The 26467-nt window shown below is 49.4% G+C and overlaps 1 protein-coding gene across 1 annotated transcript in view; it reads left to right on the top strand.

Moving 5' to 3' along the window:
- Nucleotides 1-26041, top strand: part of NLRP5 (NLR family pyrin domain containing 5) — a 39533-nt gene extending 13492 nt beyond the window's left edge. Inside the window, exons 4-12 of the mRNA XM_066270908.1 lie at nt 2934-4533; nt 7411-7581; nt 9321-9488; nt 10178-10348; nt 13078-13248; nt 16104-16274; nt 19305-19475; nt 23703-23873; nt 24979-26041. Coding sequence (XP_066127005.1) covers nt 2934-4533; nt 7411-7581; nt 9321-9488; nt 10178-10348; nt 13078-13248; nt 16104-16274; nt 19305-19475; nt 23703-23873; nt 24979-25111 — 2927 coding nt within the window. The 3' untranslated portion in view covers nt 25112-26041. The remainder of the gene's footprint in view (nt 1-2933; nt 4534-7410; nt 7582-9320; nt 9489-10177; nt 10349-13077; nt 13249-16103; nt 16275-19304; nt 19476-23702; nt 23874-24978) is intronic.
- Nucleotides 26042-26467: the final 426 nt, after the last annotated feature.

Below are 26467 nucleotides of genomic sequence, written 5' to 3'. Positions count from 1 at the left end.
CCACTAGTGGTCATTCCCAATTTCCTCTTCCCCAAATTCCTGAAAATCCCCTAATCTGTTTTCTGTCTCTATGAATTTGCCCATTCTAGACATTTCATAGACATGGAACCATACAATTGGAGCCTTTCTTTTCTTTTTTTTGTAAGCAAGAAGCGGGGAGGCAGAGACAGACTCCTGCATGCGGCCCAACTGAGCTCTCTGGTTCAAAACCCTGGGCTTGCCTGGTCAAGGCACATATGGGAGTTGATGCTTCCTGCTCCTCCCTCCTTCTCTCTCTCTCTCTCTCTCTCCCATCTCTAAAATGAATATATTTTCTTTTTCATTTTTTTTTTTTGTATTTTTCTGAAGTGAGAAGCAGGGAGGCAGTCAGACAGACTCCTGCATGAGCCCGACCAGGATCCACCCAGCATGCCCACTAGGAGGTGATGCTCTGCCCATCTGGGGCTGCTGCTCTGTTGCTCAGCAACTGAGCTACTTTAGCACCTGAGGCAGAGGCCATGGAGCCATCCTCAGAACCTGGGGCCAACTTGCTTGAACCATTTGAGCTATGGCTGCAGGAGGAGAAGAAAGAAAGAGAGACAGAGAGAGAAAGGAAAGGGGGAAGGATGGAGAAGCAGATGGTCTTTTCTCCTGTGTACCCTGACTGGGAATCAAACCCAGGACTTCCACATGCTGGGCTGACACTCTACCACTGAGCCAACCGGCCAGGACCAATAGGGAGCCTTTCATAACTGTCGCTTTTGGTTTTAGTAGAATATTTTCCAAGTTCATCCCTGTCATAGCACATACTGGCATGTAATGCCTTGTTACGGCTGAGTAATATTCCATCAAACGAACAGATGGCATTTTCTTCGTCTGTTCACCAGACAAAGGGCCCTTGGGTACTTTCCACTCTCCGTGGCTGTTTTATGAAGAACGCTGCTAGGAACATTCATATACAAGGACGAGATCATGGAAAGACGTGATTTCTCTGTGAGACAGACTGCTCACAAAAATCGGGATGTTTGATTGCTTCATATTCATTTTGAAATAACCCCTGGTTTTTGTGAGCAGTATAACAGGGTTTGGGGTTTCAGAAACAAAAACACTTCAGGAATTGGCCACCACCTTCCGCTTGGGCGGCTGGTGGTACTGGAAGTCTCAGCGGTTTGTTTCAGACCCTGGAATCACCTTCATTGAGCTGGGATTTTCTTGTCACCTGTATGGCACAGTGTGATGGCCTGGTATGAGCTACTTAATTGTTCCACGGGACAAACGCTTGAAACCTAACAGCTGCCGGTATTGTCCATTTTTATTTGGGATGAATAGTAGTAAGGACCAATGTGGATGGCATGTATCGGGGACTTCCCACGGGCCGGGCGCTGGTCTCCTCTTTCATGACTGTGTGTGGCCTCCTACACCAATCCCCCAAAGAGAGAATTAGTCTCTTTTCCCCCCACCCCCCAGTTTATAGACAAAGCAGCTACTGTCCAAGGGTCAGTGGGAGGCTAACGTTAGATTTAGGTATAAAGCACTAAACCAAATCTCTGTTCCAATGTAAGTTCACAAATATTTTTTTTTCTTTTAAAGATTTTATTGATTTTTAGAGAGAGAGAGAGAGAAGGAGGGAGCTGGAAGCATCAACCTTTAGTAATAGTTGCTTCTCATGTGTGCCTTGACTGGGCAAGCCTGGGGATTTGAACCAGCAACCTCAGCATTCCAAGTCGATGCTTTATCTAGTGTGCCACCACAGGCCAGGAATAGTAGGGTTTTTTTTTCTTTCTAATGATCACTTACAGAAAACTCGTGAGAAGTACAATTTGGGTTGGAGGTCAAAGATGAGATGAGGTTTTGATGTGTTGACTTCGAGATTTCTGTGACATTATAAGGTGGAGAGCTAGACACAGAGCCTGGGTTTGTTTGTTTGTTTTGTGGGGTTTTTTGTTTGTTTTTTTGAGAAGTCAGCACAAGAGAGAGGTTTGGAACCCTTAAGCGCAGACAAGATACAGAATAATGAGGTATAAGGTTTAGAAATTTGGTGTAGAGATTTTATGTACGAGCTGGTCAGGATCTTATTATGCACACATGCAAGAATCCTTGCTGTTCTTTTAAAAAAGATTATGGTAATGTCAGCCAATGAGAGGAATCAGAATTAGAGGGGTTTCCCCTTCACCCCCACCCCATGTTACTGAGCTCCTGTCGGATGTCAGAGACTGTTGAAGAGGCTGTAGGTACTGGGATAGAATGACAAGGCACTTTCTCATGGGACGTGCATTGTGAGCTAGGGGTCAGACAGTAATTACAGGAACAGACTTATAGATACAGAGAACAGAGTGCGGGTTGCCAAAGGGCAGGAGGGTTGGGGGACTGGGTGAAAAAAATGAAGGGACTGAGAAGCACAAATGGTTGTTACAGAATAGTCATGAGGACATAAAGTATAGCATAAGGAATATAGTCAATAATATTGTTGTTGCCTGACCAGGCGGTGGTGCAGTGGATAGAGTGTCGGACTGGGACGTGAAGAACCCATGTGCAAATCCCCGAGGTTGCCGGCTTGAGCGTGGGCTCATCCAGCTTGAGTGTAGGGTCACCAGCTTGAGTATGGGATCATAAACATGACCCCATGGTCACTGGTTTGAGCCCAAAGATTACTGGCTTGAGCAAGGGGTCACTCACTCTGCTGTAGCCCCCAGTCAAGGCACATATAAGAAAGCATCAATGAATAACTAAGGTGCCGCAATGAAGAATTGATGCTTCTCATCTCTTTGGTAGAAAGTATGTTAAGTCCCAAGGATGTGTTCTTGGAGTGAATGGTCGAGGGACGGGGTTTGTTATCGATCACACGTTACTGAGAAGAAACCAAGTCTGGTGGATGTTGAGTGTCTGAGATCCAAGCTGCCTTCCAACTTTGTTTCCTGTTTATTTTTTTCTCTCCCCTTTTTGGCCCATCGTAGGTGAAGGAGGGGATGCATGGGACTACAAATGTCACATGAGGACAAAGTTCGCCACGACGTGGGACACGCACCATGGTTTCGAAAACTTCACCTTGAATTGTCCACAGATGCAAGCATTGGCTGGTGCTTTTACCCCCGACCTGTCAGGCTTCCGGCCTCTCACCGTGGTCCTGCACGGGAGGCCGGGGGTCGGGAAGTCGGCCTTGGCCAGAAGCATCGTACTGAGCTGGGCCCACGGGGAGGTCTATCTAGGCCTGTTCTCCTACGTCTTCCTCTTCATCGCCAGAGAAGTCCAGTCGAGATGGAACAAGAGTTTCGCGGAGCTCATTTCCAGGGAGTGGCCAGACGCCCTTGTCCCCGTCAGGAAGATCCTCTCCCAGCCGGCCAAGCTCTTGTTTGTGGTCGACGGTCTTGAGGACCTGGACATGGCCCCTGGAGATGCTGACCCGGCTCTCTGTGCCGACTGGGCAGAGAAGCGGCCCGTGTCCGTCCTGATGCGGAGCCTGCTGAAGAAGGTCCTGCTGCCCGAGTGCTCCCTGCTGGTCACCGTCAGCGACGTGGGCATGGAAAAGCTCACGTCCATGCTCATCTCTCCCCGTTACCTCTTGGTGGCAGGGCTCACTGTGGAAAGGAGGATGCAGCTGTTCCTTGAACACCTCAAGAGCGAGGACCAGGAAACGCACGCCTGGCACTCGCTGGTGGGCAACCACGTGCTGATGGACCTGTGTGGGGCACCCATGGTGTGCGCCCTCATCTGCCAGGCTCTCGAGCTGCAGGCAGCAGCCGGAAGGAGCCAGCCCCCGACCTGTCAGATCCTCACGGGCTTGTACGCCACCTTTGTCTTCCACCAGCTGGCCCCCCGACAGGCGCCGGCAGGCTGTCTCAGTCCAGAGGAGAGGGTCGTCTTCAAGGGCTTGTGCCGGATGGCTGCCCAGGGCGTGTGGACCACGAAGTTCGTGTTTTACGGCGACGAGCTGTGCGTTCATGGGCTGACAGAACCGGAGCTGTCTGCCCTGTCTTGTAAGAACCTCCTTCTTCAGGATGACTGTGCTGAGGGCTGTTACACGTTCCTGCATCCGAGCCTGCAGGAGTTCTGTGCTGCCCTCTACTACCTCCTGGAAGGGCTGGAAGCAGAGTGGGACCCCCACCTCCTGTGTGTGGAAAACATGAAGACCCTGGTGGAGCTCAGACAGATCAGCCTCAATGTCCACTTGCTCCAGATGAAGCGTTTTCTGTTCGGCCTCATGAATGGGGAGGTGGTCAGGGCCCTGGAGCGCCTGCTGGGGTGTCACGTGGCCCCGAAGATACGGCGGGTGCTTCTCCAGTGGGTGTCTCTGTTGGGTGGCCAGGCCAAGACCGCCACCCCTCTGGACTTCCTGGATTCCTTCTACTGCCTTTTTGAGACCCAAGACCAAGAGTTTGTCCGTTTGGCTTTGGACAATTTCCAGGAAGTGAGGCTGACAGTGAACCGGCCCATGGACCTGGCCGTGTCTTCCTTCTGCCTCCAGCATTGCCAGCATTTGCGGAAAATCCGGATGGATGTCAGGGAGATCTTCCTGGAAGAGGAGTCTACCAAGGCGGGGCCCATAATTCCACAAGGGTGAGCATCCCCCTCTGCCACTTTATTCTTTCCATCTTTTTAAAAAATATTTTAAAAATATATTCATTTTAGGCCCTGGCCAGTTGGCTCAGCAGTAGAGCATCAGCCTGGTGTGTGGAAGTCCCAGGTTCAATTCCCTCTTGAATTAGGGCACACAGGAGAAGCGCCTATCTTCTTCTTCCCCCTTCCCCCTTTCCTTCCTCTCTCTCTCGTCCCCTCCTACAGTCAAGGCTCCATTGGAGCAAAGTTGGCCTGGGTGCTGAGGATGGCTCCATGGCCTCCACCTCAGGCACTAGAATGGCTCCGGTTGCAACAGAGCAACGCCCCAGATGGGCAGAGCATCACCCCCTAGTGAGCATGCTGGGTGGATCCCGGTTGGGTGCGTGCGGGAGTCTGTCTGACTGCCTCCCTGCTTCTCACTTCAGAAAAATACAAAAAAAAAGAAAAAGAAAATATATTCATTTTAGAGAGGGGAGAGAAAGAGAGAAGGAGGGAGGAGCAGGAAGCATCAACTCCCATATGTGCCTTGACCAGACAAGCCCAGGGTTTTGAACCAGAGACCTCAGTGTTCCAGGTCGATGCTTTACCCACTGAATCACCACAGGTCAGGCCATTCTTTCCATCTTGACTGAGGTATCAGTGTTTTGAGATGATAATCGCCACAGTCAAGCTATTTGGCATATCTGTGACTTACCTGGCTACCATTGTGTTTGTGTGTGTGTGTGTGCGTGCACACGTCTGTGCACGCAGGATGAGAACACATAAGACCTTGCATCCTAGCAAATTTCAAGTGCGTAACACCAAATTGTTGACCACAGTTCCGTGGCTGTGCCTTAGATGGCCACCTCCTGTAACTGAAACTTTTGTGCCCTTTGGCTATCATGTCCCCATCTCTCCCCCTCTCCCTCCCCCATGATACTGCCCACCACCACATTCGCTCTGCCTCCGTGATTTTAGATTTTGAATGTGAGATTGGGCATGCTGTTTCTGTGTCTGGCCAATAGCTCACTCAGCGTTAATGTCCTCCGGGTTGATCCATGCTGTTGCAAATGGCAGGACCTCCTTGGTGAAGGCTGAGTCATATTCCATGGGGTGTGCGTGTGGCATTTTCTTCACCCATCTGTCCATCAGCGGGCATGCAAGGTTATTTCTATATGTTCACTGTTGTGAGTTAACAGAGCGCAAATATCTCTTAGGATGCTGAGGTCAGTTCTTTCATACAAGTGGGATTATTGGACCATGTGGCCGTTTTAGTTTTATTTTATTTTTTTTGAGGAATGGCCATACTGTGTTCTATCGTGGCTGCACCATTTTACATTCAGAGGGGGTGCTAGAATTTAAGCACAGTGTGATTTGAGAGCCGGTGGCCCAGGGGTGGGATTCAGCCAGTTTGCACCAGTTCGGCAGAACCGACACCTAATTTTTTGTTGAGTTCGGAGAACCGGTTGTTAAAATGGCACTTGTCATCAGGGTTCTCTCTAAGATGGGTGCCCAGGAAGCCACCCAATGTGAAAATCACAGATTTACGTTCCTTATTCTTTTTTAATGCTCATCTGAGCAACGGTGTGTTCTCAATGCTGGTAGTAATGTTCATTCTGTCCATAGGTGAAAAAAATTGCAAGTGAGGATGCCAATCAAAAAGTAATATGAAAATATCTTAAATAACAGTTTTATTGTTTATTTTGTCAGGTATTATTTAATTTTTTTTATTAATATTTTAAAACTTTTTTATAACATAATCTAGTTTTTGTTTGTTTTTTGGCGACAGAGACAGAGGGACAGATAGGGACAGACAGGAAGGGAGAGAGATGAGAAGCATCAATTATTCATTGTGGCACCTTAGTTGTTCATTGATTGCTTTATCATATGTGCCTTGACCAAGGGGCTACAGCAGAGCGAGTAACCCCTTGCTCAAGCCAGTGTCTTCGGGCTCAGGCCAGCGACCTTTGGGCTCGAGTCAGTGACCATAGGGTCATGACTATGATCCCACACTCAAGCCAGTGACAGCATGCTCAAGCTGGTCAGCCCACACTCAAGCCAGCGACCTCGGGGTTTTGAACATGGGTCCTCTGCATCCCAGTCTGATGCTCTATCCCCTGCACCACCACCTGGTCAGGCTAACATAATCTAGTTTTGTGTGCCTCTTTTATTGTTCTCATTTAAGTACTAAATGCATGAAATAATAAACTATCTTTTGGTATATCATTTTTTTTATACTTAAAATGGTCATTAGGGCAGAGAGCCAGTTGTTGAATTACTTGAGTCCCACCACTGCAAGTGGCCCCAAACCACCCTTGTATACTCCTGAATACCAAATACTCAGGACGCAGGGTGGATGGGAGCGTGCTCATGCAAAGCACGAAGTGACGTCACCAATGTGTCCTCAGAGGACACCGTCCCTGTCTCATCCTGATAGGTCTCTTATTTTTTTTTTTTTTAATTTTTCTGAAGCAAGAAGCGGGAGGCAGAGAAACAGACTCCCGCATGCGCCTGATCAGGATCCACCTGGCACACCCACCAGGGGACGATGCTCTGCCCATCTGGGTGTTGCTCCATTGAGGCCGGAGCCATTCTAGTGCCTGAGGCTGAGGCCATGGAGCCATCCTCAGCCAACTTTGCTTCAATGGAGCCTTGGCTGCAGGAGGGGAAGAGAGAGACAGAGAGGAAGGAGAGGGGGAAGGGTGGAGAAGCAGATGGGTACTTCTCTTCTGTGCCCTGGCCGGGAATCAAATCCAGAACTTCCACATGCCAGGCTGACGCTCTACTGCTGAGCCAATCGGCCAGGGCCTGGATCCCTCTTCTCTGATGTGGTTATGGGAGCTGCTTGTGTGGAAATCCATCCCATGGGAGCAAATGTTTTTTCCTTCTCCAACATAGGATGCTGGTCAAGCCCCTGGTTAGCGAGTGGTGGGAACAGCTCTGCTCCGTGCTCAGCACCCTGCCGACCCTCCAGCAGCTGGACCTCAGTGGCAGCATCCTGAACGAGGGGGCCATGAAGACCCTGTGCATCCAGCTGAGACAGCCAACCTGCAGAATACAGAGGCTGATGTAAAGCTGCCCGGCCCCTGGTCCACGCCATCTTTGCATGGCCCGTGTCACAGCCCTCCTCCCCTACCTGCTAAGATCAATCCATAAAACATATTTGGAGGGGGACAGATGCTACGGGAGGTGTAGGGACCGAGTTCCCAAAAGCATAGGGTGGGGAGTGACGCAAGACCTGGTGGAAGGGCTTGACTGAGGTGGGTTTGTTTATTTGGGGTTTTGAAGGATAAATAGGAGTTGGCTAGTTGGGGCAGGAAGGCAAGTGGTAGAACATGAGGCAATGGCAGGATCCGAGTGCCTGATTGATGGAAGCCTTATTTCTATCGGCATCTTAGGGTCTCAGGCTGATTCTTAAGGTCACAAATACTGAAACACCCGATAGGTTCCTGGGTCCGTTGTAGAAGACTCCAGGGAACTCGCCAGGCACCTGCCGGGGAGATGCGGGGCTAGTTGTTCATCGAAGGCTCTATTCTTTCATTTTCCTTCCAAGACCAAGCAAAGTCCACATGACAGCTAAGACCAGGGACCCTGTCATGCGTGTTCTTGGTTGCGAACATCTTTCCCTTTCCACCGTTTCTGTCTGTAAAGGGCTCTTCTTGACCTGGGCTGAGCTGATGAGCTTGGTGATCCCAGAATCATGAATGATGCCCTTGTCACCAAACCCAACTGCTCTGCCAGCTGTGAGCTAACAGCTTCTCCCTGGGGAAGCCTCCTCAGTGGTTCTGCCCCCTCCCTTTTTGTTTATTTGAGAGGAGGGGAGGCAGAGAGACAGACTCCCACGTGCGCCTCGACCAGGATCCACCTGGCAACCCCCATCTGGGGCTTATGCTCTGCCCATCTTGGGACATGCTGACAACCAAGCTATTTTTAGTGCCTGAGGCAAAGGCTCCATGGAGCCATCCTCAGTGCCTGGGGCCAACTCACTGTAATCCCATTGAGCCATGGCTGCAGGAAGGGAAGACACACACACACACACACACACACACACACACACACAGAGAAGAGGGGGAGGGAGGAGAAGCTGATGGTCACTTTGACTGGGAATCTAACCCGTGATGTCTGCATGCAAGGCTGACTATCCACTGAGCCAACTGGCCAGGGCCTACATATTTCATTTTTTAAATTATTATTTTAGTGAAAGGAGGGGAGGCAGAGACAGACTCCCACATGCACCCTGACCAGCAAGCCCACTAGGGGGCGATGCTCTGCCCACTTGGGGCCCTTGCTCTGTTGCAACCAGAGTCGCTTTTTAGTGCCTGAGGCAGAGGCCATGGAGCCATCCTCAGTGTCCAGGCCAACTTTGCTCCAGTGGAGCCTTGGTTGCAGGAGAAGAGAGAGACAGAGAGGAAGGAGAGGGGGAATGTTGGAGAAGCAGATGGGCGCTTCTCCTGTGTGCCCTGGCCAGGACTCAAACCCAGAACATCCACACACTTGGTCGACGCTCTACCACTGAGCCAACTGGCCAGGGCCTTCATTCTTAAGTATAATCCTTTTGTGCGTCTCTTTGCTGACCGTCTCCCCCATTAAGTTAGGCTCCACAAGAACATGAAATACTAACATTGGTAATAATCTCTTCCCTTGCCTGCTCCACTGTCGGGGCTGAAGTATTTGTCACTTTAAAATGAAATAGATGCAATCAACCAAAGATGAGAGAGTTGTAGTGGGAGGGGCATGCAAAGGAAAAATTAGGGTAATGCCTGCATGTCACCGTGCCCACTTCACCCTTTCTTGTTTCTCTTCTGTAGACTTCAAGGCACACAGATGACCCTGGGCCTGCCTCATCTATGGAAGACTCTTATCATCAACTCTAACATTAAATACCTGGACCTGGAGAGCACTCATCTGAATGATGAAGGGATCATGGTAGCATACGAAGCATTGAAGCACCCACACTGTATGTTGGAGTCTTTGAGGTACGTCCCGGGTATGGCTTTCACTTATTTAATTGTAGAGTTGGGGGTTTTTCTCTTTTCTTTTTCTTTTATTTTTGGTTGTGTTGCTTTTACTTTTTATTTTTCTTTTTGAAATAATTGTTCACAGCGAGTTGCCAAATATATTGCTGAGGGCTGGGAGAAATGACAGGGTGTGGAGATGGATGGTGGTCATGTGACAATGACAATGTGAGTGTACTTGAATGTCACCCACTTGTGCACCACAGAAAAAGAAATGATAACCAGGGGATCCGACAGAGCGCTCACTATTGCGGCAGCGGCACTCGGTACCTGTGTCACCGTCTCCGCCTGCCTCAGAGCTGCGGGTTCTCATGTTAGGTGTCCACAGCATTGTACGTCCAATGTATTTCAATTTAGGAAGCAACCAGTGTGAATATAAATATGTGGAATGTTTGCAGGTGATCCATGCTATAGATGACATCATGCTGGAGGAAGGGGCGTGGGGTGGGCATAGTATAAGGTAGCGAGACAGGCTTACACAGAATGGAGACCCTGGGGTGGGGGATGAACAGGGATGTCACAGAGGAACAGAAGACACTCAGACTCTGAGCCACAGCAAACAGCATCCCAGAACCAGTGATGTAACCAGAGCAGGGACACTGGGTTGCCTTTGGGAATGATAGTATGTTTCTCACCTTCCATGTCTGCAGGTTGGATCACTGTGGCTTAACCCACACCTGCTGCCCGGTGATCGCCCAAATCCTGGTGACATCCACCAGCCTGAAATCTCTGAGCCTCGCTGGAAATAAGGTGGCGAACCAGGGCGTCGCATGTCTCTGCGAGTCCCTGAAGGTCTCACAGTGCACTGTGCAGAAGCTGATGTGAGTGGTCCTTCTTTTCATAGGGGTCATCTTGTCCTCTCTGGAGTCCTCCAAGTGAAGGGGGAGGGGGGCCGGCTGAGGCAGGAGCCAAGGGTTAAAGTAGGAGTTGTGACCTCACGGGAGGGGCCCCCATGTTGAGGTTCAATGATCAAGACCTAACAAATAATACCCATGCCTGTGCTGTTGAGCTCTGATATAAAAGATGGAGTAGAATGCAACTTGTAGCATCAGAGAGGAGCTGGTGTTACCAGGGGCTGGGGGTGGGGGTGGGGGGGATGGGGAACATGAGGAGATGTCCATCAAAGGGCACAGACTTCCGGTTATAAAATGAGTGAGTTCTAGGTCTCTAAAATACAATTGGTGACAACAGTTAACGATCCTGTATTGTGTACTAGAACATGTCCCTAATGCTGAAGTTGCAGAGGGTCCTAGGCTGGTGGTTAGAGCTGCCACCTGAGCTAAGTGTTGTTCTCCCAATAATACCATCTCCTTCACAAGCATCTGCCAGGTAGGAGCTGTTTTCATGCCATTTGCTGAGCAAGAAAGCAGATTTCAGCAGAGGAAGGGAAATCTCTCTCTTTTTTTTTTTGTATTTTTCTGAAGTGAGAAGCGGGAAGACAGACTCCCACATGCACCCAACTGATATCTACCCAGCATGCCCACCAGGGGGCGGTGCTCTGCCCATCTGGGGCATTGCTCTGTTGCAACTGGAGCCATTCTCGCATGTGAGGCAGAGGCCATGGAGCCATCCTCAGCGCCCAGGCCAACTTGGCTCCCATGGCACCTTGGCTGCAGGAGGGGAAGAAAGAGAGAGAGAGGAAGGAGAGAGGGAAGGGTGGAGAAGCAGATGGGTGCTTCTCCTGTGTTCCCTGATTCAAGAGGGAATTGAACCTGGGACTTCCACACACCAGGCCAACACTCCACCACTGAGCCAACTGGCTGGGGCGGGAACTCTCTTGTCTAAGGTCACACAGAGCAAAAGGTACAGCCAAAGCATGAGCTCCTCTTTGATACCTAAAGAACTGACCTGTTACCTGGGTGTGTCCTCTGGTGTCCTCCAATCCGGACAAGGTGGTTTCTCCCTGGAGCCCCCATCACACCTCCAAAGCATGCCGTGGCCATAGCAGCCCTTCCTGTAGTGGGAGTTTGGTTCTAAAGCCCTAGTAAAAATGGAGAACCGAATAACACCAGTTCCCCTTGGTGGAAGGTAATAGTAACAATGAGAGACACCTTTTCTCCCTTAGTCTGTAGGAAAGAAAAAGAAATTCAAATGCTTTTTATCCACCCTCTTAGGTTCCATGTCTGGGGCCTGTAAATTAAAGGGAGACTAGACCAGTGATACGAGAGGACAGGCACACAGATTTTATTGACATTCATTTTTTTTGAAGTGCTTGGAGACTTCACAGAAAAGAAGTGAGAAGCCCAAAGGTGTGGGTAGACTTAGGAGCTTATCTAGCATTTTAACAAAAGGCAATGCATTATAAGTAAACAGATCAAGGAAAGGAGGTTGGTGCTCCTAGGGAAATAAATCGTGGGAAAGAGTCTAGGAAGTACATGAGGAAATTGATGGTAGGTAAGGGCTATATGAAGACTCATCTCCCATGGCTAGTGATAAGGGTCATCGTCCTCACTTGGTCCAGGAGAAAGGGATTTCTGCCAAAGGGAAATTCATGACCTGCTTTTAGGCAAATGGGAGGGAGGGCTGAGTGCTTTTCCTGTGTTTGCTTTCTTTCAATTGCAACCAGCTCAAAATAACCCAAAAGGGGCATATTTAGTGGTAGCCTATCCTGGTCCCCTTCAAATCCAACCAAACCAGCATTTCTTTTTTTTTTTTTCTTTTCCAAATGAGAGACAGACTCCCCTATGTACCCCTGACCGGGATATACCTGGCAACCCCCATCTGGGGCTGATGCTCTGCCCATTTGGGGCCATACTTGCAACCAAGCTATTTTTGGTGCCTGAGGCAGAGGCTCCATGGAGCCATCCTCAGCACCAGGGGCTGACATGCTCGAATCAATCGAGCCATGGCTGTGGGATGAAAAGAGAGAGCAAGAGAGAAAGGGAAGGGGTGGAGAAGCAGATGGTTGCTTCTCCTGTGTGCCCTCACTGGGAATTGAACCTGGGACATCCACATGCCAGGTTAATACTCTACCACTGAGCCAACTGGCCAGGGCCAGCATTCCTTTATTGAAAGAGATCATGACCGATAACACAAAGTGTTTGCTCTATGCAGTGCACTGCTTGAAGCATGTTAGCCATGTTTGTTTATTTCTTTGCACCCCAATAGTCCCATGAGAGAGGGACTCTAAAGCCTGACTCTCAAATCTGATTGCTTCTTAAGCCTTGAGAGACAGGTGGCTGGTGTCGTTCATGTCCAAGGGTCACGATGCGTTCAAAGTAGGTTCCTTCTAAATGGGAAGGTCGCTTGTCTCTGTGAAACCTCGCTCCATTGTGTGTCTGGGAACATAATCAGCCAGACCAGAGAGCAGAGCCTCGTGGCTGGCATGCTCCCCTTTGTGGACGCCGCAGACCTGATTGTCCAAGACACTTAGTTATTGCTGGCCTGGAGTACTGGCATTGAGTTCATAAGATAAATGCAGGTACAGTGTGACCCCGCCGTATGGCCGTGAGGGTGCGTCTGCTCTGGGGGCGACATTTCTTTCCCTTCCTTATGAGAGATGTGCAATGTGTAGACCCCAATGTTTTTTTTCTGGGCTCTCCTCTTGCAGCCTGGGGAACTGTGGCCTTGCGGCTGCCGACTGCCAAGACCTGGCCTCCCTCCTGACCAGCTACCCGAGCCTCACACACCTGGACCTGTCCGACAACCGCCTGGGGGCTCAAGGCGTGGCTCTGCTGTGTCGGGCCCTGAAGCTGTTCACCTGTGCTCTGCAGAGGCTGCTGTGAGTCGGATTGGCTTTTCTGGGAGATCTTGGTAGCTCTGCTTTGTAACCAAGGGCGTCTGCCCGTCTCATAGAGCAGGGAGTGTGGACAAGCTTGGGAGGGGGGACCTGCCGTGGGCCACATCCTGTCCCTACGGATTATGGATTACGTACCTCCTAGGGTTCACACTCTCTCGGAAAGTTCAGTCGCTGTCATTTTAATTGATTATAGAGAGGAGGGGCCGGGAAAGGGAGAGAGAGAGAGACAGAGAGAAATAGATTTGTGGTTCCATCTATCCACATAGTCGTTGATTGATTCTTGCACGTGCCCTTACTGCCGGGGATCGAATTTACAACATTGCCTTTTTAGAACAGTGCTCTGACCCATGGAGCCACCTGCCCAGGGTTTGGCATTTGTATTGACTTGTGATTCATCCAAACACAGCCGATTCTCATGAAGGGCAGTATTCACGTTCCATCAAAGCCACAGAGAATGCTGAGTTAGCGGCACAGAACCACGGCCCCTGAGGAGAGACGCAGGGTTAGGCCCCCCAGTCTCAGTCACAGCCTCTTTTACCAATGGATCAATATCTCACCTTGTGTCGCGTGGGTCTGTTTAAAAACACCATATGTTAGACTAGAAAGCCCGGCGGTCATACGAAATGACTGCTGTTCTAGATATTATAAATTGTAATTAAAATGATTTGTGCAAAGGTGTCTGCTAATTCAAACTGAATTACCCAGGGCAGGCGGCGAGGACGCCCCTTTGCTTAGTGCCCCGTGGGGTTTCCCCCTTCTACTTGCTTAATTGCTTAAAGTAGAGTGCAATGAAGGAAACCACTGGCGGTACATTTCTTAAGAGCCACCGCTAGCTCAATAAATAAAGGTGATTTAAATAATAAAAATGTTAATTCACATGTCAAAGATCTCTTTGTACACATTTCTTGTGTAGATCTTTCCATCATTTTTAAGCTCGCCTTGCAGAGGACCATCAATTATTTTTAATTTTATGTCCGTTCTTTCATGAACTCTTGAACAGGCAACATAAAGTTGACCGTGTCCAAATGCAGGCTCAGGTAAAAAAATGCCAACACGCTTAAGCGCGTTGTCATTTTGTATGACCGCCGGGCTTTCTAGTCTAACATATGGTGTTTTTAAACAGACCCACGCGACACAAGGTGAGATATTGATCCATTGGTAAAAGAGGCTGTGACTGAGATTGGGGGGCCTAACCCTGCGTCTCTCCGCAGGGGCCGTGGTTCTGTGCCGCTAACTCAGCATTCTCTGTGGCTTTGATGGAACGTGAATACTGCCCTGAGACTTATTGATGGTCATAGCAAAGGCAAGTTTTACAGGAAATTGTCTACGTCTCAATTGAAACGACAACCCTGTTTGAGATGGAGCCAAATCAATTCTTGGAATGACATGTATTTCACCTTTAGAGGAGCCAGTCAAAGACTTAGCTATTATGACATTATTTTTCAATTGGAGAACCTCTAGTCTTGTACCATTGCAAAGACCCCTTCTGGTGTTAAGATTTCTTAACAGCATAATAATTGCTCTAATCTTTAACCTCAATTTGTGAGGTGGCATGCCAGAAGGCGAGACTATTTGAATGCCGTGGCAACTTCACCCCATTGGCTAGTACAGTTACGCAAGCAACCAATAAACTATCGGCAACAAACAGACACTTAAGCTGCATATAATAAAGATCGATTTGCTAATACCGAGCTTGTGCCTAACAGCACTGTCACACGCATGTGTGGACTGAGCTGGTGTGACACACGCTTTTCATCCGTGAACCACGCCATGGCAGGAATCAACCCATGAACACATAATTAAGTGGAACTGCAAATCAATTTTTCCCTCTCCCCTTCCCCCTCTCCCTCCCCCCCTCTTCCTTTCTCTATAAAAAGAATAAAACTAGAAGAAAAAGAATAGAACTTGCATGCACATCACCTTCTAAGGGTCCCCGGTAAACTAAGCAACAGGGACATTCTGAGGAGGGTGGTTGATGGAATGATAGAGTGATGACCCCACGTCCTCCAAGATTGTCCGTGTTCTCATCCTTGGAACCTATGATGATGGGCCCTCCTGTGGCTAAGGGGACTTGGCAGATGTGATGAAGGGTCTTAAGATGGGGGAAGGGGCCCTGGGTTCTCACCAGGGTGTCCTTAGAAGGGAGGGAAGGAAGGATTCAGGTGGAGGTTGCTGAAGGGATGTGACCACAAGGTCAGAGTGATGAAGTTACTGGCTGGGGACCAGGAGCAGAAAAAGCTGGCCGGGTGGCCCGTAAGTGCCAGAAGGGCAGGGAAGCGGGTCTCTCCTGGAGTCTCCAGAAGGAAACAGCCCCAGGGACACCCCGACCCTACAGAGCTGCAGGAGAACATGCACGGTTTAGCAAGGGTCCCCAAACTTTTTACACAGGGGGCCAGTTCACTGTCCCTCAGACCGTTGGAGGGCCACCACATACAGTGCTCCTCTCACTGACCACCAGTGAAAGAGGTGCCCCTTTCGGAAGTGCGGCAGGGGGCTGGATAAATGGCCTCAGGGGGCCGCATGTGGCCCACAGGCCATAGTTTGGGGACGCCTGGTTTAAGGGATCACCCCGGTGGTTTGTTGATCATAGGGCAACAGGCAGCTGATACCTTGAGTCTGAGAGCAAAGTGGAAAGACAGGGTCACAGCCTCCCAACGCCTGCACTAGGCAGCGTGCCGAGGACCTCAATGCCATCCGACCACCTTTGTCCATACATAGATATGAGCGCAGTCCCCTCCCCTATGAGGCAGCGCACTGAGGCCGTGGGAAGTGGCTACCCAAGGTGACACTGCGTCCGGAGTTTGACTCGTCCTCCTTCCCTTGCATGTGCCCTGCAGACTCAGAGAGTGCAGCCTGGACATCGTTGGCTGTGGCTTTCTTGCACTTGGACTGATGAGTAACCGGCACCTGACGCACCTGAGCCTTAGCATGAACCCCCTGGGGGACGATGGTGTGAACCTGCTGTGTGAGGTCATGGTGGAAACATCTTGTCACCTCCAGGACCTGGAGTAAGTTTCTCATGGTTGGAGGGGTGGGTGGGGGGTGGGGGTCCCGGGGGCGGGGGGGAGTCCTGTCGACTAGGGTCTGACTGAGAGGTTCCTAGAAGCAGCTCTGGAGATGTGAGAGTAGGGGCGACCAGAACCAAAAAGTTAGTTTCAGGGTCCACGGAGCTGCTTTTTCTCCAGGGGACGCAGTAGGTAGGTAGGTTGTTGGTGTGTTGATATCACAGTGAGTGCGGGAAGGACAAAGACAGAAATGATTCTGAACAGGAAGGAGCCCCTTGGAGGGATTCGTGGCGTTCCAGGTCAAGTGTGAATCTCCAGACCCTGTTCCCTCCTTGGGACACGTCCTGGCAACCCCAGCTCAGTCTTTAGCTGTTTATTCTATACGTGGCGTGGAGACGGAAGAGACGCTATCCACGTCCTAACCCCTTCCCCCTCTGGGGTTGAATTTCTTCACCCTTTGTTGGAAGGTTTCTATGTAACAGAAACAGTCCATCATTGAACAAACTGTCGGAAAACCAAGATGGCAATGGGCAGAACTGAATCTCATCTGACAGCCAAGCAAGAATCACTGTTCACATTTTGGTGAACGTCTCCTGGATACCTAAGTGACACTTAAGAGTGTTACCAAAAAAACACATACCAAAAAAAACATAAAAAGGATGGTGACGTTCTTGCCACGGGGCAGGCACAAGGCTATAAATATTTTGCATGTCTCATCTGAGATAATCTCTCATCAGCCATACACCAGAGGAACCAGAACCCCCAAGGAACCAAACCCTTCCCTTTGCTCTCACGTTCTGACCCTGAGAGAGAGTTGTCCACCCCCTCATCCCCCTCATCCCCCTCATCCCCCTCATCCCCCTCATCCCCCTCATCGCTGGGGGATATATTCCAGGACCCACAGTTGATGTTTGCAAACCAAAGATAGTACCAAAGCCTCAGTTTTATTTTGTAGAGATACATACATGTGAGAAAGTTTAATGTATAAATTAGACACAGCAGGAGACTAACAACAACTAATAATCCAATGGAACAATTTTAACCAGAGACAGCAATTCAGGTTACATGAACACCCCCCCTCAAAATAGCCTACTGTGCTGGACTCCCCTTTTTCACTTAAAGGCAACCCTTTGACAGCTTCTCTTGGGTGTATTTAAGTTGCCATCATCACTCTTCTTGGGCTTAAGGGCCATTATTAGTAAAAACAGATGGACTCGTACTCAGGTACTGTGATGTGGTGATGGTCAACCTAATCACCTGGGCAGGATGGTGCAGGACAACGTGAGAGTCCATCACCCTCAGAATTTCAACTCTGGGAATGGTTCGTGGGTGGAGACTTCCACTTCATACCTCTGGGCCATGGCTGACTGTGGGTGATTGAACCCACAGATCCGGGTGGCGGGGGGACTAAGGTATACAGACCATCATACACAGCTCACAAAAACGAGGGGTTATTTTATCACTTCTGTGCGTTCTGAAATGTCCCCTGATTTTTATGAGCAGTCTAGAAAACAAAGCCTGCTGAGGTGTCCCGTTTCATGGCATGTCGCCGCTTTGAACATCCCCCACAGCGGGACGCTGAGCGCTCCGTGTCCCTGTCACATGGACCTTGTCCATCATTGTGTACTTGGTCACATTTTTCTCGAGATCCATGACAAAGGCAGGAAGGGACCAAGATGTGGGACCATTTGGAGATCTGTCCTTCCCCCCAGAAAAGAAAGGGGACGGGACAGAGATCAGAGCCCGCGAATGCTCTGCCTGCCTCTACGTAGAAGTCTTCCATTTCTTCTCACAAAATGGGCGTAGAAACTGAGAGTTTGTCCGGCGGAGATGCCATTTCTTTGGGGTGGCGCTGAAGTGCCCAGAGACGACCTGGTCGTCACTGGCGTCAGAAGACTTGGTGATTTCTCCCCCCGATCTGCAGGTGCGGGCTCTCACCTGGGGGCTTCCCTGTTCTGGACGAGAATGCCTCGTGAAGATGACTCTCTTGTCCCCCAGTGGGGTCCTTGTGTCCTTAGCGCACTACCCTGAAGGGGTGAGACTTGGAGCTGTTGCTGCCATCTCTTCTCAGAGGGGTCGTCCAGTCCTTATGGCAGGGCCATTTCCACCCTGACCTCCCCCCACTGGTCCCGGAAACAGAAGGACAAGACCCCTCTTTGGGTCCTGAGCACAAGTTAGGATTTCAGTAACCTTTCTCTTCCTCTCGGGGAGTGACCATACAGACTCCTACTCTCCTGGTTTTTTCTGTCTCTCTCTCTGCTCCACTGTGGAGAATCTCTGTCCCTTCTCTAGGTGGGAAGCAAGGAAGCTGATGTGCTTATTTCTATTTTTTTTACAAAGATCCCTCCAGTCCCAGCAGACAGCCTTTCTACTCTCCACTGTCTTATCCCTCTCCTGAGCCGCATGCAGGCTGTGGCCATGTCTGAACCCTTTCTGGGGGCGGACGGACACAGGACCAGTCAGGAGAAATGAAGGAAATCCCCGCTAATGTTTCTGAACATGTTCCGACTGTAGCTCTCTGCTCAAGAGGTGTGGACTATCTATCTATCTATCTATCATATATCTATCATATATCCATCCATCATCTATCTATCTATCTATCTATCTATCTATCTATATCTATCATATATCTATATCATATATCTATCATCCATCCATCTATCTCTATAGTTATCTATCATCTATCATATATCTATCATCTATCCATCTATCCATCCATCATCTATCATCTATCTCTATCATATATCTATCATCTATCCATTTATTCATCTATCATCTATCTATATCTATATGTATCTATCATTATCATGTATCTATATCTATCTATCTCTATTCATCCATCTATTTGTCTATCATCTATCTGTGCTGTCATCTCTATCATTCATCTATCTCTCTCTTATCTATGTGTCTCTCTATATGTCTCTATCTCTTTCTCTCTGCCTCAGTCTCTCTCTTATCTCTATATATAGCTTTATTTTCCTCTCTCTCTATAATCTCTATATCTCTCTCATATCTCTGTCTCTCCTCTTTCAGGTTGGCAAAATGCCACCTCACCGCCGTGTGCTGCAAGAACCTATCTGATGTGATCACAAGAAGCAAACACCTGTGGAGCCTGGATCTGGCCGCCAATGCCCTGGGGGACAGCGGGGTGGCAGCCCTGTGCGAGGCACTGAAGCAGAAGGCCACCACTCTTCGGAGACTCGGGTAAGCTCCTGAGGTCGCCTCTCCTGAGGGGGCACCGGGCGCAGAGGAGGGGAGGACCCGAGCGTGAGGTCGCTTGGGCTGAGGCAGTGTCCTGACTTTCACAGTGCTGTTCCCATGGGGCAGACGCCACTCTGGGCAGAGGAGCAGAGCGAGGCTGAGTCCCAGCCGGGGTGCTGTGCGGGGAACGGCCTTCCTGGAATGGCCGATGCTGGAGAACAGGGTCAGGAGGGAGTCAGCACTTGGGAAATGTTTATCGGAACTGCTGTGTGTGCTGGGCATGGTGCCAAGTGGTGGGCATACCGGGGTGGCTGGGTCTTGGTGTTGTAGAATAACCTACCATCTAATGAGAAAGGTGGGTGGCCAAAGAGGCCAGGATTACATTGGTGGTTCTCAAACTCTAGTGTCAGCCTCAGAATCACCCAGGAGGCTTGTTCAAAAGCAGGACTGGTACATTTGGCGGAATATTATTCACCTGTGAAAAAGGAAGAAAGTATCAAGATGCACACGCTCCCACGTGGATGGTCCTTGGACATGTGAGGCTAGGTGACAGAAGCCAGTCCCAAGAGGCCACATGTTGTATGATTCCATTCATATGAAAGGTTCAGAATTGGTAAATCCATAGAGAGACAGGGGCCGGAGGGTGTGTGCTTCATGGGTATGGATTTCCCATGGAGGGAGTAAAAATATGTTGGAGCCGATACACGTAGCAGACCGCCCTACAATGTGCTGTTTGCTGCCATGGCTGAGCGTCAACCGTGTGCTGTCAGCCTGCACCTGGGACACTGGAGTAAAGGGCTATATTCCTATTTTGTTGGGGAAGGGGCTAATCAGAGGACCCCTTTCCTTCTCGGAACCACGTGGCATTCTTCAAGTTCGTCGCCACTTCCTCTCCGTGGCCGCAGCCGGTCTCCACCTGCCTGTCAACCCTCTCGGCTTCTGTGTCCTTGTAACCTTCAGTACGTGGCTGCATCTACCTGAAAATCCTCCAACTGAGGCATGTAGGAGCAGAAAGGGGGTAGAAAGGAAAAAGACAAACCAGGGCATCAGGGCAGTCAGGGGGCATTGATGTAGATTTCTGTCTTCCCAGCTGTTGTTAATGTTCAGGGTCTCATGAAGAGGAGCCACAAAGGAATGAGGCAGCAACAATATGGCAAGTGGAGGACCCCAATCTCTCCAGGATTGAGGTGCCTTGGAGAGATTAGTTATCCAATTTATTAAGCAGAAACATGACATCATGCATGAGAAACTAACAAGCAGAATACAGGGTACAATTTTGTTATTTAGTTTTGCAAAACTGATTAGATTGCTCTTGCCCTTTCTGAGACATAACACCACACCAACTGCTGTCCGATTCCTGACCTGCAGAAAGCTCCAGCAGGGCCAAGCATCATGTCCTTGAAACCTTCCCTGACGCGTGACTGCCTTCAGTCATGTGTGCTTGGTCTCAACCTTCACTTCCTCAGGATGGGAACAGAAAGTCACTCGGTGCTTTGGCTTTCCTCCAACACACAGCATTTTCGTGTTCCTGGTTGACTGGCTTTTCTCTAAGCTCCTGAAATAGTGATTTCAAACCGATTGCATTCTCTGGAAATTCTTGAACTGACCTTGTCCCTCCTGCGACTGAAGAGATGAGCTCACCCCCCTTTGAAATCAACAGAAGACCATGTCATAGGAAAGCCTTAGACCTTCTTCCAGGAAGCCAATCAATATCTACACCCATGTTTCCTCCTTTCCAAGACAGGGAAGGAAGTATCCTTTGCCACGATTGTGTTCACAGTTAACATTCACCCATGTTGGGGACCCCAAAGTCATCTGTCTCTCCCCCTCTCCCTTGACTCTGTCAGCAGCCCTACTGGAGATTTTGTTTCCATAAATGCTTATTTTTGCAGAAGCAAAACCAATAATAACACTAAGCTGCATTCAATCCTGTCTCACTGTTTAGGTGTAGTCCATAGTCCTTCTCATAGGAATCTCCAAAAACAAACTCTACAAAGATTATTAGGACATCTTCTATCTATATATACCCACCAGCTAATTTCAGCTGTCTACCTGGTGAACTATTCCATAGCAAGTGAGGTTTTTTTGTTTGTATGTAAGAGAGAGACAGACAGACAGAAAGGGGAAGAGATGAGAATTATCAACTAATAGTTGCGACACTTTAGTTGTTCATTGATTGCTTTCTCATATGTACCTTGATTGGTGAGGCTCCAGCTGAGCCAGTGACCCCTTGCTCGAGCCAGTAACCTTGGGCTCAACCCAGAGACCCTGGGGTCATGCCTATAATCCCATGCTCAAACTGGTGAGCCCACGCTCAAGCCAGCAACCTTGGGGTTTCGAACCTGTGTCCTCAGCATCTCAGGTCGATGCTCTGTCTGCTGTGCCACTGCCTGGTCAGGCACAAGTGAGAGGTTTTGACATTCTTCCCCCATATACCCCAACATGCACCTCTAAAAGATATGAACCCTGCTACAGCGCCACGATCGCACCAAGCAGTCTTCTTTGGTTTTCCGCTGCTCTTAGGATAAAACCCGAAGTCCTTTTTATGACCTAAAATGTTCAGCCTCATCTCACACCCGTCTCTGATCCACTCTGGACATGGAGCTGCTGTTTGGGTCTCAGATAGGCCCACTCTCTCCTTCTACAAGGACAGCGGGTGCAAGATTCCCTCTGTACACCGCTCTTTCCCACCGTCGCTCACCGGGCTTCCTTCTTTTCATCTTCTCAGTTTTGGGTGGAAGTCACGATCTCAGCAGCTCTTTCTCCACATCTCTTGCCTTGGTCCCTAGTGTTTGAGCCTCTCTCAGCCTTCGCCTGCCATTCTTTGCACGGCAATGGTTGAGTGCTCCAGCAGCTGTCAACTGAAGGACTGGAAGCAGCATCTGAAAGCTCATGGGAAACACACATTTTCAATGAGCAAAGGACCTGTGTAAGATGCTTCTCTAAAGAGGACACGCAGATGGCCAACGGACATGTGAAGAGATGCTCAACGTCACTAATCATCAAAAAAAAAAAAAAAAAGCAAATTCAAACCACCATGAGATGTCAGTCACATCACACCTGTCAGAACAGCCATCATCAAAAAATCAATGAACAACAGGCTCTGGCATGGGTCTGGGGAAAAGGGAACCCTCCTGCACTGCTGGTGGGAATGCAGACTGGTGCATCCATGGTGGAAAACAGTATGGAGGTTCCTCAAAGAATTGAAAGTGGAACTGCCTTATGACCCAGCAATTCCACTCCTTGGAATTTATCCAAAGAAACCCAAAACACTAATTTACAAGAATATATGCACCCCTATGTTCATTGCAGCAGGATTTAAAATCACCAAGATTTGGAATAATCCCAAGTGCCCATCAGTAGGTGATTGGATAGAAAAGCTGTGGTACGTTTGCACAATGGAATATTAGATAGCCGTCAGAAAGGAAACCTTACCTTTTGCGACACCATGGATGGATGGACCTGGAGAGCATTGTGCTAAGTGAAATAAGCCGGTCAGAGAAGGACAAGTAGTGTATGATCTCACTCATATGTGGAATCTCTTGAACAAAATGAACTAACAAGCAAAATAAGAGACAAACTCATAGATACAGAGAACAGACTGACAGCTGTCAGGGATGATGGTTGGGAGACTGGGTGGACAAGGGTGGAGGGATTGAGCAAAAAAGAAAAAAAATGAAATGGATGTGGACAACAGTGTGGTGATTGTTGCAGGTAGGGGTGGAGGATATGGAGGAATAAACAGTGATGGACAGAGACTTGACTTGCGGGTGAACACAACACAGTGTGCAGTGATGCACTGAAGAATCATGCACCTGAAACCTGTATAACTTGAATCAGTGTCACCCCAATAAATGCAATAAAAAGAAAAAAAATAGAAACGCCAATTTTTGAATCCTTCCCGAGAACTACTGAACCAAAACCTGTAGGAAGGGAGCCCACTCCCTTTTTATTTCTAAGCCATGTGCCTGACCTGCGATGGCGCAGTGGATAATAACATTGATCCTGAACACTGAGGTCGCTGGTTCAAAACCCTGGGCTTGCCTGGGTCAAGGCACACATGGGAGTTGATGCTTCCTGCTCTTCCTCTTCCCCTTGTCTCTCTCTCTCTCTCTCTCTCTCTAAAAATAATAAATAAAATCTAAATGAACATGGCAGTCAGGCAGGCTGAAGGAAGGAGGATTGGTTGTTGACCTCTGGGCTTACCTGTTGGGTGCGCTGGCCCGGCAGGTTGCAGGCATGTGAACTGACATCTGGCTGCTGCGAGGTCCTCGCCTCAGCTCTGCGCAGCAACCAGCACCTGAACAGCCTGAACCTGACGCAGAATGACTTCAGCCCAGAAGGGATACAGGAGCTGTGCCCAGCCTTTGCGCACCCCACGTCCAACCTGCACGTTATTGGGTAAGTCCCTGGTGGTACATTGTCTCCTGAGATACAAGCCTTCTTCTCTGACAGGCAGGTTGGCACAGGTGGTGAGGTTATTATGGCTAAGCGACCAGATCTTTATCCAACCACGAGTGCCCTCTGTGCTTTGGGCCCTGTGCTGGGAGCTGGGATCCAGGGCCGTGGGGGAGAGAGAGGCAGAGGGCTGACTTTGGGGTGGGTTTGGGAAGAGTGGAAAGACAACATACAAGCGAAATGCTTATCCTCAATAAAGAGCCCTAAGAGTAGACTTGTTATGGGAGCCAACAATCCCATTTATGGGCGTCTAACCAAAAGGATTGGAAGCAGGGTCTCCAAGGGACATCTGCCCACCTATGTTCGTGGCAGCACTATGCATAATAGCCACGAAATGGGAGCAATCCTAGTGTCTAGTCAGTGACAGGCGAATGGATAAACAAAAGGTGGTCCATTCTAACAGTGGAATATTGTCCAGCCTTAAAAACCCTATAACAGGCATAACCAGGCAGTGGTACAGTGAATAGAGTGTTGAACTGGCATGTGGAGGACTCAGGTTTGAGGCCCAAGGTCGCCAGCTTGAGCGTGGGATCATAGACTTGACCCCATGGTTGCTGGCTTGAGCTCAAAGGTTGCTGGCTTGAGCAAGGGGTCACTCTGTCCCCCAGATCAAGGCACATATGAGAAAGCAACCAGTGAACAACTAAGGTGCCACAACGAAGAATCGATGCTTCTCATCTCTCTCCCTTCCTGAATGTCTGTCTGTCTGTCGCTATCTGTCTGTCTCTTTCTGTCAAAAAACAAACAAAAAACCCTAAAACAGGACCTGGCACCGTTTTTGGCTCTTGGGAAAGAGATCATGAACCAATGACAAAGCATGCCGGCCTCTTAGGTTCCTGTCCCTACAAAAGCTCCCTGTGGTGTCTGACATATCCAAGGTCCCTTTACACAGAGGGAGTTGCTTTTATTGTATGGAGAACACACCCCTGAGGACCATCTTCAACAGACAAGAAGGGGGTTCAGCTCTGTGATGGGGGAGGGGTTCCCAGGGATTTGGAGGGAAGGAGGAATGCCCTCCCATCACAAGCCCCCTCGCTGCCTCCCCTAGGCTGTGGAAATGGCAGTATCCCGGTCACACGAGGAAGATGCTGGACGAGGTACAGCTACGCAAGCCCCACCTCGTGATCGATGAGGACTGGTATGCCTTTGACAAGGACGACCGGTATTGGTGGAAAAACTGAAGATGGGAAACCTTCCCCTGCCCAGACCCGCTTGGATGGAGGAAACTTTCAAAGCTCTTTTTGGGGGTGAGCCCTGTTGGGGGGGCTCCCTCCTCGGAGATGGAAAATGATGTCTGATTGTCACAGAGCAAGCCCGTACTGGTGGTGCTTCCTGGGTGTCCAAATGTCTCTTGGTGATGGCATTAGCCTTTGGCATAGGCTTGTGGCCACCAAATCACAGGACCAGAGTCGCTGTGAAATATCTGTTCTACTGTGGTGCCCACAGAGGGGGTCAAATAAACACTGAGCACTTGGCAACAGTGTTAAGTGTCCTTCTTGCTCGGTGGGGACAGGATTCAAGAGCAAGGGTGGCGGCTGTCAGTCCTTAAAGGTGGCCCCTGAATTTCGATAGCACAACTCTGCTGGTCTTAAATAACTTTGTAAAAGGAACACATCTCAATGTCAAAGAATGATGTGTTCGTAGCTCAGTATCTGATATATAAACACATTTTATAGGTTAGTGGAGTTAAGGGGAACTGGTCGGCTACCAACTCTCTGAGCAGAGTAGACTGCTGATGTCCTGGTGGTAGAAATTCGGGGGAACATGGCATGTGGGGGTAGGCTGAGCTTCCGGGTGAGTTGACATGTAGTCACGCAGGTGTCAGACTGGCATTCATAGGTGTGTTCATCAAAGTGGATCCTTCTTCGTTGGCTCAATTTGAGAAGTTAAGGTGAATTGGTTTTTTTTGTGTGTGTATTTTTCTGAAGTGAGAAGCGAGGAGGCAGAGGGACAGACTTCCACATGCGCCCAACTGGGATCCACCTGGCATGCCCACCAGGAGGTGATGCTCTGCCCATCTGGGGCATTGCACCGTTGCAACCAGAGCCATTCTAGCGAATGAGGCAGAGGTCCTTCAGCTGTCCTCAGCACCTGGGCCAACTTTGCTCCAATAGAGCCTTGGCTGCGGAGGGGAAGAGAGAGAGAAAGGAAAGGGGGAAGGGTGGAGAAGCAGATGGGTGCTCCTGTGTATCCTGACTGGGAATCGAACCCAGGACTTCCACACGCCGGGCCGACACTCTACTGCTGAGCCAACCAGCCAAGGCAGGTGAATTGTTGATTGGCTTATAATAGCCTGTTCAGTTGGATCCCTTGAATGGGTTTAGACCTGTGTTAGGGAGCAATTTGTTCCCATAGCAACAGAACAATTTGTCTCTTCCCAGGACAGTGGAAAATTCTTGGGTTCTTACCAATAGGTGCCTTTTATGATTAAAAAGGAAAAAATCTATCTCTCTAATCTATGATGATGGTGAACGATGATCACACATCCCTTCCCGTGTGCCAGGCCCTGCTCTAAGCACCTGTCTATAAATAAACTT

This window comes from Saccopteryx bilineata, chromosome 3 (assembly GCF_036850765.1).
Source record: "Saccopteryx bilineata isolate mSacBil1 chromosome 3, mSacBil1_pri_phased_curated, whole genome shotgun sequence".
NCBI lineage: Eukaryota > Metazoa > Chordata > Mammalia > Chiroptera > Emballonuridae > Saccopteryx > Saccopteryx bilineata.
The sequence above is the reverse complement of the archived record's forward strand: the minus strand, read 5'-3'. Positions and strand labels throughout refer to the sequence as shown.